The 12,946-nt window shown below is 40.7% G+C and overlaps 2 protein-coding genes across 8 annotated transcripts; both read left to right on the plus strand.

The window, feature by feature from the left end:
• Positions 1 to 96: 96 nt before the first annotated feature.
• Positions 97 to 8,381, plus strand: rassf1 (Ras association domain family member 1). 4 transcript variants are annotated; one of them, XM_058630568.1, is made up of 9 exons: positions 97 to 798; positions 1,428 to 1,535; positions 2,611 to 2,801; positions 3,180 to 3,632; positions 4,908 to 5,032; positions 6,080 to 6,184; positions 7,374 to 7,647; positions 7,727 to 7,842; positions 7,910 to 8,381. In XM_058630568.1, exons 4-9 carry the CDS (start codon positions 3,335 to 3,337, stop codon positions 8,057 to 8,059), a joined length of 1,068 nt encoding a protein of 355 aa, XP_058486551.1. In that variant the 5' UTR covers positions 97 to 798; positions 1,428 to 1,535; positions 2,611 to 2,801; positions 3,180 to 3,334; the 3' UTR covers positions 8,060 to 8,381. The 4 variants fall into 4 exon arrangements, with proteins under 4 accessions (XP_058486551.1, XP_058486552.1, XP_058486549.1 ...); XM_058630569.1 differs by lacking the exon at positions 97 to 798 and having other exon boundaries at positions 1,002 to 1,535; positions 2,611 to 3,051; XM_058630566.1 differs by lacking the exon at positions 97 to 798 and having other exon boundaries at positions 1,002 to 1,535.
• Positions 8,382 to 9,339: 958 nt separating this feature from the next.
• On the plus strand, positions 9,340 to 12,539 carry tusc2b (tumor suppressor 2, mitochondrial calcium regulator b). Of its 4 annotated transcripts, none has more exons than XM_058630686.1 (4): positions 9,340 to 9,546; positions 10,827 to 11,067; positions 11,521 to 11,641; positions 11,744 to 12,539. In XM_058630686.1, exons 2-4 carry the CDS (start codon positions 10,919 to 10,921, stop codon positions 11,807 to 11,809), a joined length of 336 nt encoding a protein of 111 aa, XP_058486669.1. In that variant the 5' UTR covers positions 9,340 to 9,546; positions 10,827 to 10,918; the 3' UTR covers positions 11,810 to 12,539. The 4 variants fall into 4 exon arrangements, with proteins under 4 accessions (XP_058486669.1, XP_058486672.1, XP_058486671.1 ...); XM_058630689.1 differs by having other exon boundaries at positions 9,342 to 9,546; positions 10,823 to 11,067; XM_058630688.1 differs by lacking the exon at positions 9,340 to 9,546 and adding an exon at positions 10,021 to 10,038 and having other exon boundaries at positions 10,823 to 11,067.
• Positions 12,540 to 12,946: the final 407 nt, after the last annotated feature.

Genomic DNA, 12,946 nt, shown 5'->3' on the forward strand with positions numbered 1-12,946 from the left:
AGAACAACAACAGGTGCACGGTGGAGCATAGAATTGTGATAGTGGATGAACAAAATGTAATATTATAGTGATCACAGTGGTGACTGGGTCTGCTGGGAGCACTGCTGGTTGTGTCTTACAGCAGCAGGAAGGAAGGACCTTCGATATCTCTCCTTCACACACTTGGGGTGAAGGAGCCTGTCACTGAAGGAGCTACTCAGTCCAGCACAAAGCTGGCCCTCCTAATCAGTTTGTCCAGTCTCTTCCTGTCAGCAGTGGAGATGCTGCTGCTCCAGCAGACCACCAGAGTCTAAGAAGGTCCCCGGGAGTGCTCCTTGTAGATGGAGTCTGCTCTGTTGTGAGACCAGTCCAATTTGTTGTACTGACTTCCATTCATTTTGAACAGCCTAAACAAAGCCTTATCACTAACCTTAACCATAACCAGTCAATTAGGTTTTACCTCATTAGGACCAGGTTTTGGTCTCCATGAGAATTACTTGTCCTGACAAGGTCAGTGTTTATGCCAGAAAATAAATGATATGTATAAGTATAATAAGTAAACACACACTAAGGTAAGCTTTTCCATATTTTCTAGACTGTCCAATCATGAGTAACGACAATACACTTGCACCATTGTGTATGTGGAATGTCCTGATAACAACAGAGTTCCTGTGTTTTGTGTCTTCTCGAAGACGATGGCCAGAACTTTAGTCTGCCATCTGGACCGAGGTGTGACTGTGTGAAACGTAAAGGTCACCGGATTTATGCTGAAAAGAAGTGGGCTGAGCAGAAGCGGCAGCATTTCTGCAGTTTACGGTGGTGAGCAGATCCAGAATGGGACTTATATGCCTACACCTGACAGGGATTCATTGAAGAAGATGGTATACTCATGTGTATGTGTAACTGTATATACATACAGTATGTATATATGTGTATAAATGTATGTCATGTACATATGTACATTGTAAAGACTTTGTAGGTGTGTATACAGCTGCAATATGTACTTTTGTACATTTATATGCATGTATATACAATTTGCAGTCACAACAGCAAAGTTGGTAAAGGTAAATTGTTTAAATAACAAACATGCACATCTATGAATGTAGAATATAGAAAGATATAGATTTAAGATTATAAAAATAGACTTGACTATGCAGTTTAAGTAACCAGAATATACAGTATGAGCTTAATTGTTGTGTTTTAGTTTATGTTGTGTTTTCCAATTTGTGTTGGTTATTTGCACCTCAGGGCCACCGTAGTTAAGCCTACATGTATATGCATGTACATTATGTGGTCCTACATACGGTTACTGTATGTATAGCGGTCCATGTGCACGTGACGTAGTTTTTCCTCGTCATTATTCTTCCCGCGGTGCCTCTGTCTGTCTGATTGTCTGTCTGTGTGTCTGTCTGATTGTCCGGATGCCTTAATAACATGCTCGGGATTAGATTAATCCCTCATGGTCGAATAGAAACTCTTGTCTGCGAGCGACGCTTCTTTTGCATCAATCCAACTACAGTCCGGCACGAGTACAACCACTCGCGGATGAACTGGAGGTAAGATGATTTTTGGTTTTTTAAACGGCTTGTGTCTCATCAGAGCGACGGATTAGTTCGCCTGTCACTGTTTAAAAGTCTGGTTTTATCGACCCGCTTCAGACCTTATTTTTCCTAACCCGAGCTGTCCCGTTACAGACAGACAGACAGGCAGACAGACAGAAAGGAGCTGTTTTTGGTTTTTTTTACAAAAACCTAGTTTAACTTTTTGTTTTTTGAGGCAAAGTCCAAAACCATGTCAATGTTAACGGAAATGACAAAAACCTGCTAGAACATGAGTGGATGATTGTGGGAACACAGTGTTTCTGTTGTCCTGCGGGAATAACTGCACCGTGTGGTGACCCACTTGGCAGAAGAGCCCCGGGTTGTTCGCATTCAACTCACTCTGTGCGTTTACATGCATGTTAACAAGTGTCGCTGCAGCTTCACATGGAATGTGAATGAAACTCTCAAGTTTCATATGCACATATGTGCATTCTTAATTATGATGCTTCATCTTTATTATGGTAATTTGCCTCTGAACTTTCTGTCCTTATATGAGAGGGAAACAATATTACTTTAGTAAAAAGCACAGGCATACACACTCATTTTTCAAATACTACTACTAATACTACTAACAATAATAATTTAAAAAATAGTTTATTATCCCATTAATCTCATTTCATCATTTCAAGTATTTTTGATGACCTGTTTCATGTACTTCATAATAGTTCAAACATTAGTTTTGCATTGTATTTAATGCACTGCAATGCAAACACAGACACGCAAACACAGTACTAAAATATTATAACAAGTAAAAGTACCACTATTTTGATAAGTACAAGTAAAAGTACTGGTCTAAAATGTACTCAAGTTAAAGTAAAAAAGTACCTTGTTTAACTTGTTTGCTTGTTTTAAATATATATACTATAGTAAAAGTTACTTAGTTACTTTTTAACAAAGTTGGGGTTCTTTCTTGTGTCCTTTGAATTAAAGGAATTTGTCACGAAAGAGGTCGTGGAAACCAGAGATAGGACACAACTGCAGAGACTCAAGGTTCAGGCAAAATCCAAAGATGTTTATTCAGTCCAAACAGGCAGAGGTATCAGAATCACAAGGCAAGAGACGGGGTCGTGATAATCAGGCAGGCAAGGGTCGAAGCACGGGAAGACAAGAACTGAGACTATGTACATGGGACAAGAGTGCTGTAACGCGAGACAGCTACAAACGAACTGGCGACGAGACAAGACAAGATTGAGAGGGTTTAAGAGCAGTGCTGATTAGGGAGTAAGTGCATGCAGGTTTGACCTTAAGGAAGTCATCTTGACCATGTCTACATGGTCAAATGTGTTCAGTTGCTGCCATGTGATTAGGTGATTCAATATTTATGTTAAACAAATGGAGCACAATGTTTTATTGCACTGTCAGGTGCAGAAATATAAGGATGAGTTATCCCAGGATTGCTCAGGATTATATTCTTATCATCTGGGCCTATATATGAACATAATCACGTGAATCCTGGCATGAAATAACAGAGGTTACTTTTTTTTAAGCCCATAGCATAATGCAGCATGAACATAGATTTGTATTAATATTGCATGATCCCTGCATGTGTAATAAGTGTAATATACATAATGCTGTGTACAATCTCAATCTTTCTTGCAGCTCCTAAGGATTTGGTGGCTCCTTTTTCCTCTGCACAACAGACAACACTGGAAGTGGAACAAATTAAAAAGATGTGCTGCTCATTCGCCTAAATACCGTCAGTCACATCCGTGCTCATCCTGACCTGACATGTCAGTGTCTGCATCAAGGACAGGATGTCTAAATGTGAGCTAATCGAGCTGAAAGACCTCAGTTTAAGTGATTCCATCGAGCTGGCTGCTCCTGCAGCTCGCTCTGCCCCGCCTCCTCCCGGTAACACAGGCGAACCCTGCTCCTTCCATGTCGTCCGCCTGGTTGGAGACAGCGTCAGCATCGAGGGGCCTGGCTGTCCGACAGGAGAGACTGGGGTGGGTCACCATGACTTTCAGCCCTACAGTCACGCTCATCCCACCTGGTGCGACCTGTGCGGAGAATTCATCTGGGGGCTTTATAAGCAAAGTTTACGTTGCAGCAGTGAGTACATTATTAGGAGTTAGTGCAGTGCATTTGCTTGAAGAAGAATATGATGCATGTCACTAAATATTATGTGGGCCCTCACAGCCGCCATGCTGCCAGCAGGTGGCGCTATGTCCTAAACTTAGTTTTCATGTGCTGATGTTTTCTGGCCGGATCTCTTGTCTCACCTGTGATGTTTCGAGCAAATCGGTCAATTTACAGCAAAGTTACAGGCCACTTCCTTTTTTGTGGCAAAACGGCGGCACACCAAATTCAAAATAGTCGACTTCCTGTTGAGTTGAAGCCATGGTCCCAATAGACTTTTTTATTCCTCTTGAGCTGTTACATGTTTCCACCAAGTATCATGAAATTTGATGCAACTTAGTTTTGGCTTTGTCCTACCGGGTTTCTCCTTTGGGGGCAGTACTGAGCCATTTGAATGACTTTTACGTATTTTCCCTTATTTTAACCAGTTCTGATTTGTGTTCCAATTTTCATCCATTTTCACCAACATTAAAATGCCGTCTTTTGGAAGAAAATTAAATGAAAACCGCTGAGTGCTTGGGCTCTAATAAAATACTAAAGGTGGTGTTTTCTATGCAGCCAAAACAACTTTATTATTCCAGCTAGGAGGCGATTAGTTAAGAGCAGCGTGGTGAAGACAACAAAACACAACACAACAATGAGGCAAGTGCACCAGAAGCCAAGCAGACCTTTAGTAACATTATCATGAACGCACTCACACTCACACACAAATGGCAGTTCATTTTGAATCAACCCCACATACAGTGCACACAGTCCTGCTGCAGTGAGCAGACACAGAAAAGAGTCCACAACAGTTTAAACATTCATTTCCCTCAGTATTACGTTCGTTCCCAGTCAACTTGTCCATATGGGCCCCGTTAGGGTTATATTCAGGCTTACAGTATGGGTCCCACCCTGGTTTGCCCACTTCAGGCAGATAGCACAGCTACCTGGGTGTTAAGTGGGCAAATTATAGTCCCATATGGACATGCTGACTGGGATCATACTCAGAAAATGTGGCCCTGTGTGTCCTCAAACCACCTGTGACTGTGGTCACTGTCATCAGACCCAGGGACGTGTTCAGGACGCGCTGAGTGGATTGGATCACTCAGGACAGACACTAATACCAGGTCTAAATGGGGGCCAAAGAAAGATTAGTAAGAGCAGAGGTCTCCACAGCACAAGCATTGATGGCTGTCTAAATCATAACTGTGAGATTATGTGTGTCGATCTTTGTGTCTCTCTTACTCTTTCTTGTTTTTCTCTCAGAATGCACGTACACGTGTCACCACCGCTGCCGAGCGTTCATCCAGCTGGACTGCAGCACAGATGGAAGTTTGTCAACAGACCTGGCTGATTTCCCCGCTGATGCCGTCGAGACAGACACAAATGTGGTGAGGAACAAAGCTCCAGATTTTTATCAACATTTTCCTCCAGAGACCAGTGCTGTCTTCTGTCGGGTGACACTTTACAGGCTATTTACGAAGGAAGGGACACTTATTGTGAAGGTGGTCCGGTCAAAGCAGATGGACACTGACGAGCAGATTGTCCACTGCTGTCCACTGCGCATCAGTGTGCCATATGTCCTCAGAGATACGGCTTTTATTACCTCCTCATTGTCAAGGCATCTATACAGAGAGTAATCGAGGAGAAAGCGGTGGGGAGGGGACAACTTAACAACTGCACAATAAAACAGATGTCCTCATTACAGAAAAATTACAAATCACAGACACTACTGAGGCCCAAGGTTTACCACAACTTAACAAACAATTCAAAATGTATGCATTTGTTTTGTATTTTGCAAAGAGCACAAGTCAAAGCTTCACTAAGGACCCCGACCATACATCCTGAAGATGTAAATGCTTATAAATTTGTTCCAGAGTGATTTTAATATGGACAATGACATGTAAACATGACCATAATACAATGAGAATGTTTCACTCTTCTCTCAAACGTCAGGAAACAAACACACAGGACAGTTGTTGCAGATTTCACTGGGAGGGGGTTGGACCGGGAGATGTCATTGTGGAGTTTTATTGTCAGGGTGGAGCAAATGTGATGAACGCTGTGCTTTAAGAGGCGTTTGTAGGATTCGTGTCTCAGAGGAAACGCTGTGGAATTAGGGACACACACAGATCTTGGACCCTGTTCTGAGAAAACCTAAAACCTGCTCACCTGAGACTTTTTACGATGACCTGGGGAAACACAAGTGACTCACTCTGCAGTCTGGACCGAGGCTCAGAGCCAGAAGTCTTTTTTACTGCATGTACGTCTTTCTTTGACAAGGTCAAAGATTCGACTGTGAGTCTGTGGCACATTTTATTTCATATTTAACCTGCATGGCTTCTTCTTTTTAAAATGTTTATCGCTTTATGTCCCTTTCTCTCCATCCCTTCATCATGCAGCCGATATGCTGAACTGTACTTTTCTTTCATTTTTAGGATGAACGGACTGATTTCAGTAAACAGGAGCTCAGTGTTGGGGCAATTGAGCAGAAGATTAAGGAGTATAATGTCCAGCTCAACAGTAATCTCCACATGATGGTTGTGAGTTCATTTTTCTTTATAAATCTCAATTTAACTAAAACACGCAATAGAACACGGGTTGTTCATTACAATGGTAAATTAATAAAGTAGTTGCATTTAAAATAAATACAGTGAAACATAGGTAAAATGTTTTGTTTTCCAATACTTCCAGATGTACACACATTTGACTAGTGATTCTCTCTGTTACAAAAATGTCATATATGATATAATACCAGTCGTCTAGAGATGGGATGTCTGGCTTAAGTCATTAACTTGGTATTCTAAATAAGTATTTCATTTTAGTATTTGTGGATGTTGAGCATAACATTGGAAAAAAAAAGAAGTTTGTCCCAGTTAAACAAATCTGAAACATTATAATTAGTTACCCCAGAAAATAATCATTGTTGTGTGAATGGTATCCTGGGAGCTGATGACAGCTCTGAGGAGGTGAAATAAAGTATCCGACAAGAAACTGCTAGACTCTGTGTACTCAAATGATCAAAATGGAGCAGGAACAGAAATCTTACATCACTTGCCCCTTTGTCATTTTATCAATTAACATTGATAGTCTGTCAGTTCCAGCTATTCAATGAACAATACATGAAGCGACAGGAGAGGAAGAAAATGTTAAGACACTTTAATTGTAAGTTTCTCTGTACAGTGAACTCCTCTTAAATCAATCTGGAGTTTGTATAAATAACAGATTTGCCTTAAAGTGATGCGTAGTACAATTAAGATTTCTGCTGTGGTCTTTGTCCTCTCAACTAAAAACAAACTTTTGCAGATTCCTGACAAAACTATGCTTTTGTGCTTATACATTACTTATATTGTCTGTAAAGCCGAGGACACACTGCAAGATTTTTTGCCCGATTTTACCCACGATTCACAGTTGGGCAGAGTTTGCGGATTGGCAAATGTGTAAGGGTAACATCAGACACCGACTCTGGATGCAATCAGGTAGTGTGTACTGATTACTTGTTGCCAACAGCCAATGAAAGGAGTAGGTGGGACACAGGAAATAGCATCAGAAGACCAATGGTGATGTTTGTTTACCCTTTAAACTTTAACAACTGTGAAAGTTGTGTAGTGTAGTTTAACTCGATCTTAAAGTTTATCTAATGTGTTGGTGTAACAGTTTGCAAGCTATGTTGAGGCTGCATGAAATCATTTCACCTCCCATGTGAAATGATGTAACTCGTTTACCTTGCAGAGTAAAGGCGGGCTCTACACTGGTTTCATCAAGGTCCATTTTCAGTTAGTCCGTCCCGTCTCCCTCCCGTCTGCACAAGACGGCGATCACCAGGCGGCCAGACGGACGAAGCGGCGGACGTCTTTCTACCTCCCCAAAGACGCTGCAAAACACCTGCACATCAGCTCCCAAACACGGGTACTGGACGTCATCGAGGCTTTGCTCAACAAGTTCACCGTGGTGGACAATCCAGCCAAATTTGCCCTGTTTGAACGCACTGAGAGACAAAGTCAAGGTTAATATTGTGTATCTACAGCAAAACAAGACAGTGCCGGCAAGTATTTCATTTGTATTTTTCCCTCCTTTTTCCGCAGTGTACATGCGTAAACTGTCTGGCGATGAATGTCCACTCTACTTACGCTTGTGTGCTGGACCCAGTGAAAAAGTCCTGAGTCTGGTGTTGAAGGAAAACGAGACAGGGGAAATCAACGTGAGTTGGCTGATTTCTATATGCTAAGCTGTTGGTGTACTCTGTAATGTTCCTCTCTCCTCCACAGTGGGATGCGTTTAGCTTTCCCGAGCTGTGCAACTTTCTGCGAATCCTGCAGCGCGAGGAAGAAGAGCACGTGCGGCAGATTGTGAAGCGTTACGCTCTCACTCGGGAGAGGATGAAGCAGGCCATGGCGAGGATCACGACTCCTGCTTGACTCAGTATCGTCACTGTGTTGTGGATCGGTCAGAACTTTTACGTATAAAAGGTTAATTAACAAGCAGGGATTACATTTAATGAGAAGCACCTAAATGCACCGGCACTTTTGGTGCAAGTTTAGCCACTGTTGTGAAGAAGAAAACAAACTATGCTGCTCTGTTAGGTCATTTATAGTGGTGGTATATGTTACAGTTAGTTTCATTTATCTTTTTAAGACTCTTTAATTATTGGCACTTTAATAATCCTATGTAATGGATCTGGACAAGTTAATGTGAAACAATGTTTGTATTCTAATAATCTATTAAATGGTGATAATAGTTCATGGATTTCTTGTTACATTGATTACTATTTTTGGTCAAATCTGTAGTAAAAAAAAAGTATTTATGGCCATAAAAGGACTCTGGAACCGTATAGTACATTTGTATTTAATTGCTGTATGTCTCATTATAGAAGTTAGAATCTGTACCACCTGCACCATTAATAATTGTATTGGTTCTTTAATTGTGTAAAAAAGAACTGAATCAGTAAATCAAGTCATTCTGGGGAAGAAACAACCTTTTACTCACAAGTTTGGAGCTACAGTCACTTTTTGGCAAGTGAAAAACAGCATTTTATTTGGTGTATTGACTCTTTCAACAGACAAATGGGACCGTCAAGCAAACAAACCTTGTATTTTCTTTATGTGACGTACCCTTTGTTTTTAATTGAATAATAATAAAATAACTCCTAGAAGAACAATAGGTCCTCGCACCACTGTGTGAGTGCTTGGGCCCTAAAAAAACCATAAATGTTCATGTTAAATTTTGATGTCTTCTTGTATATGAGAATTGATTTACCGTGTTAAAAAACTTCCTGGCTACATAAAAGGGGGATGCAAATCTCGGCAGCTGTAAAACCAGCTCTGCCGAGAAATGCACCCCTTATTTATTTTATTTTGTAGAGCCTTTAGAATAAAATGTGGTGCTCATGTTATATTTAGATGTCTACTTGCATATGAGAGTTAACTTCACATGTGTAACAAACTTCCTGGCTAATTAAAGTAAAGTACATAAAGTAAAGTAAATGTAATTGATTACTTTCCACCACTGCCAAAATCCCAGATATTTAGTAATCGCCTTGAACCCGCCGCTTGCCATAAAAGTATGACGTAATCGACGTCCGCCGGTTTCCGCTTCAGCTGTGCGCGTTCCCGTCACATGCACGTCATTCTCGCCAAGCACCCACACACACAACTCGTCCCAGTTCAGCCTCCCGTCCACGTGGTGGCGACAGCTCGCCGCGTTGTCGTTACCAGAGACAAGAAATAAGCGTAGGGACCTACTTGACGTGTTACGTTGTGTTAGCATAAACACTGCTAGCACAGCCAGCCGCGATTGTGTGTGTGTGTGTGTGTAATGTAGCGTGCAGTCCAGATCGAGCGACCCATCAGTAAATTTAAAATTCATCAAAAACAAAGTGTCACCGTCGAGCGGACAGCTTTTTAAGGTACGTGTCCAGCTGTGCTGTCACCGCTTGTCACATCGGCTTCTGTTAGCCTCCTGCAACGACGCTGTACGTTATTTTATAATCCTGGTGGAAACATGTTGACCCGGCTAATGCTAATAAGAGGTTAAATGTATTTATCTCATGGCAAGGTGAGTGTACACGCGACGCGATAACGGTTAACGTCCGCGAGCCAAGTGAGCCGTCCCTATTCAGGTGTTGCCGAACATTCTAGACTCGAAGTGGAGCTGAGAGTGTTGTTGTTCAGGGATTTTCCAAACGTCTCACGTCAGTTTATACCCCTTGGACAGCGTGACACAGCAGGGTGGCCAGTATTTGGCAGCGGTGTGGCCATGTAGAGTTGTGTGGCTGCACTGTCATGTCACTAAATTGCCGTATTCACAAAACATGGATGCAGACTTCCTGAATTATGAACCAGCGGGACCGCAATAAGTCCCTGTTTTTTTTGTCTTCTATTATGTTGAGTCATCAAAGGTAAGGTATAATTAGAAAAACAATTACAGGAATAGAATCACGACATCAAAGGCGTGGGTTGTTGTAACAGTTATTTGAAAGACCTCTCAGTCTCTCTGCTGGAATGTATTATTAGACGAAAGTCTTATCTTTCCAGTCATTTCAGGACCCCCTGATTTACAAACGTCCAGTTTATACTATACAAAAGTACGTTTGCATGAATGTATAAACACGCTTATAATGCAATTACTGAAAGGCTCTGCCCACATAAACCAATGACGAAGGAGGAAACGACAGAGAGTATGAGAGTGGAGGAGTAAAGAGAGTTGGAAAATTGCGTTTGCATCCTCTCAGGTCTGCGAAGGCCACCGTAGTCCCCTGACACGCATGGGGAAAAGGGAGGGGTTTGTCTCTCTTCTTACAACCTGGACCTTTTTAAAAAGAAAAAATCTTGATTTTTTTTACGTCGCTAAAATATGTGTCTATAGTAACATGTTTCTGAAACATTACAATGCTTTTTAATATCATATTTTGTTAAGAATAGAACAGTTTATTATATCTAAAGTAAAATCAGTACTTCTGTTTCCTAACAATTAGGATGCTCAGTATTTGTGCTCATTTTCTGAAAGCTTATTTTGGTCAGGATAATCATGACGGAAAACTGTCGTGTTGCCAAAAACGGTGCTTTTGCTGTATTATTCTTTTCTTTTTTTCATATATAACTTGAAAAATATCACTTTGTCAGTGTGATGTATAATGGCGGAAAAAAATAACCATCTTTCCTTCATGTGTTACTTTTCTGAAGTCAGATTACCTGAAGGAGACGTTTCATCTGGTACAGTGACACTGTAGCACCGCTGGCAGCCCTGTGACCCAAGAAAATAATGTGCTGCAGCTGAAGATGGGTGGTAGTGGCTCCAAATCCAAAGGATTTTGGCCTTTTTCTGGCTCAGGTAGTGTGGACGATCCAACCAAAGATGGAAACGAGCAGTCAATTGCAAGAGTTCGGAGTTTCACTGGTGCAACCCCTTTTGTGTTTACCAGACGAAGGTAAATAATAACCCAAGGGTCATATAATCTCCATCAATGTTCTTAATGTGCCTTAGAACAAAGGCTGTAAATATTTTGTTGTCATCATTTATTTATTTGTTAATGGTCCATAAAATGTATGAAAATGGTGAAAAATGTCAATTGGTTTTTCCTAAACATCAAAATGACAGTGTCTTCAAATGTGTTGTCATCTACAAACCAAAAACATTCAGTTTATTCTCATAGGGGACTAAAGAAACCAGAACACATTAAAAAAATTTGTGAAGCTAAAAAATTTACTTTTTTAAATAACCTAAGATAAACCTATAAGATAAGATTCTAGGTTTTATTACAAATTATAAACAATGAACAATTATCAACATATTAACAGTATCCAAACCTCATTTATTTATTCTTGGCTACAGTTGGACATAATATGCAAACAAATAAAGTAAGTTTTTCTCTCCGCTGCAGCTCTCTGTTCTTTGATGAAGACGGTGACTTGGCCCACGAGTTTTATGAAGAGACAATTGTGACAAAAAATGGACGTAAAAAGGCCAAGCTGAAAAGGGTTCTCAAGAATCTAACACCTCAGGTGAGTAGATCATAAATCTTGACCACTTCTTGACTCACCAGCACCAGTTCCCTGTGTTGTTTCTAATGTAATCTAATTTCCACCCTTTTTGTGTCCCTCCAGGGAATTATAAAGTTGGACCACCCGTGCATCCATGTAGATTTCCCAGTTGTCCTCTGTGAAGCCTGACACTGTCTGTGGATTGTCTCAGATTAGCCACTGTGTCAACTCTGTCCCGTGGTTCCCCTTCCACTGGAAGCCCGAACCACCTTTTAAAATAACATGATCTCTTGATATATTTGATGCTCTTATGTGGACAAGCAGATGCAATGTTGCTGAGCCTCTCTGCATGTGATCTTTTGGCTTGTGTGCAGACACAGTATAGGTCACCAGTGGGAATATAGAACCCTTCCAAGTGGGCAAAACCTCCTCAGTTTACAGATTGTGGTTTGTGTGCATGTATGTTTTGATATGTGTGCAGGCACAGGATGAAATGTAACACTCATGACTTTGTTGCTGCCGATTGTTTTCTGGTAAAATTCCCCGAACTCTTGGGTGTTCAAGGAGAATGAAGCCAGTTGTGCCAGTTTTCTCCCTCACAGTCGTATTAATCCATCAAGCAACAAAGTTTAGATGCACACTTGAGTTTTTTGACACCATCTTGACTTGCTTTATGATGCATGGAACAGGATCTGCTTATCGGTAACAACCAGGGGAGATGAAAATCAGCGGCCCACAAAATCTGAAGTGGATTAACATCATGTTATAACGTTGGATGGACTGGCTTCAGTGACCTCACATGTACACAGAGTTTAATAAGAGATCCTGTTGTTTTCTTTGCTGCTTTGGCATATTGTGTCTCACATTTAATTTATTATATAACTGTTTGTTTTTTTTAATTACAATATGAAATCCTGAACTGGGTCATGGTTTTTTTTTTTCTCCATTTCCATTATCTTTGAACAGCATGTGGACAAGTCTTCACAAGTCATCAGGCACCGTGGGGTAAGCAAAATAAGAAAAACCCCATCATGATTCCAGTGTAAACGTCTGGATTTTGTTGATGTTTAAGGACACAGACGTGATGTTTTTATCTATAAAAATAATAATTTTCAAAAAAATTAAGAAAGTAATTTAGGCCTAATTTTGGGGATAAACAGTATTTGAAGGAAGAAAAAAAATGTTTTTGGAACTCATTGCTTATGACCTACTGACCAAAATATGGCCTAGAAGAAACCATCCTACTCATCAGGTGTTGAATACATGACTTAAAAGTTTTTACTTCTGTATGAAGCATGAGTTTTTTTTATCAAAGCTAATATGTGG

The sequence above is a fragment of the Solea solea genome, chromosome 6 (assembly GCF_958295425.1).
Source record: "Solea solea chromosome 6, fSolSol10.1, whole genome shotgun sequence".
NCBI classification, from domain to species: Eukaryota; Metazoa; Chordata; class Actinopteri; order Pleuronectiformes; family Soleidae; genus Solea; species Solea solea.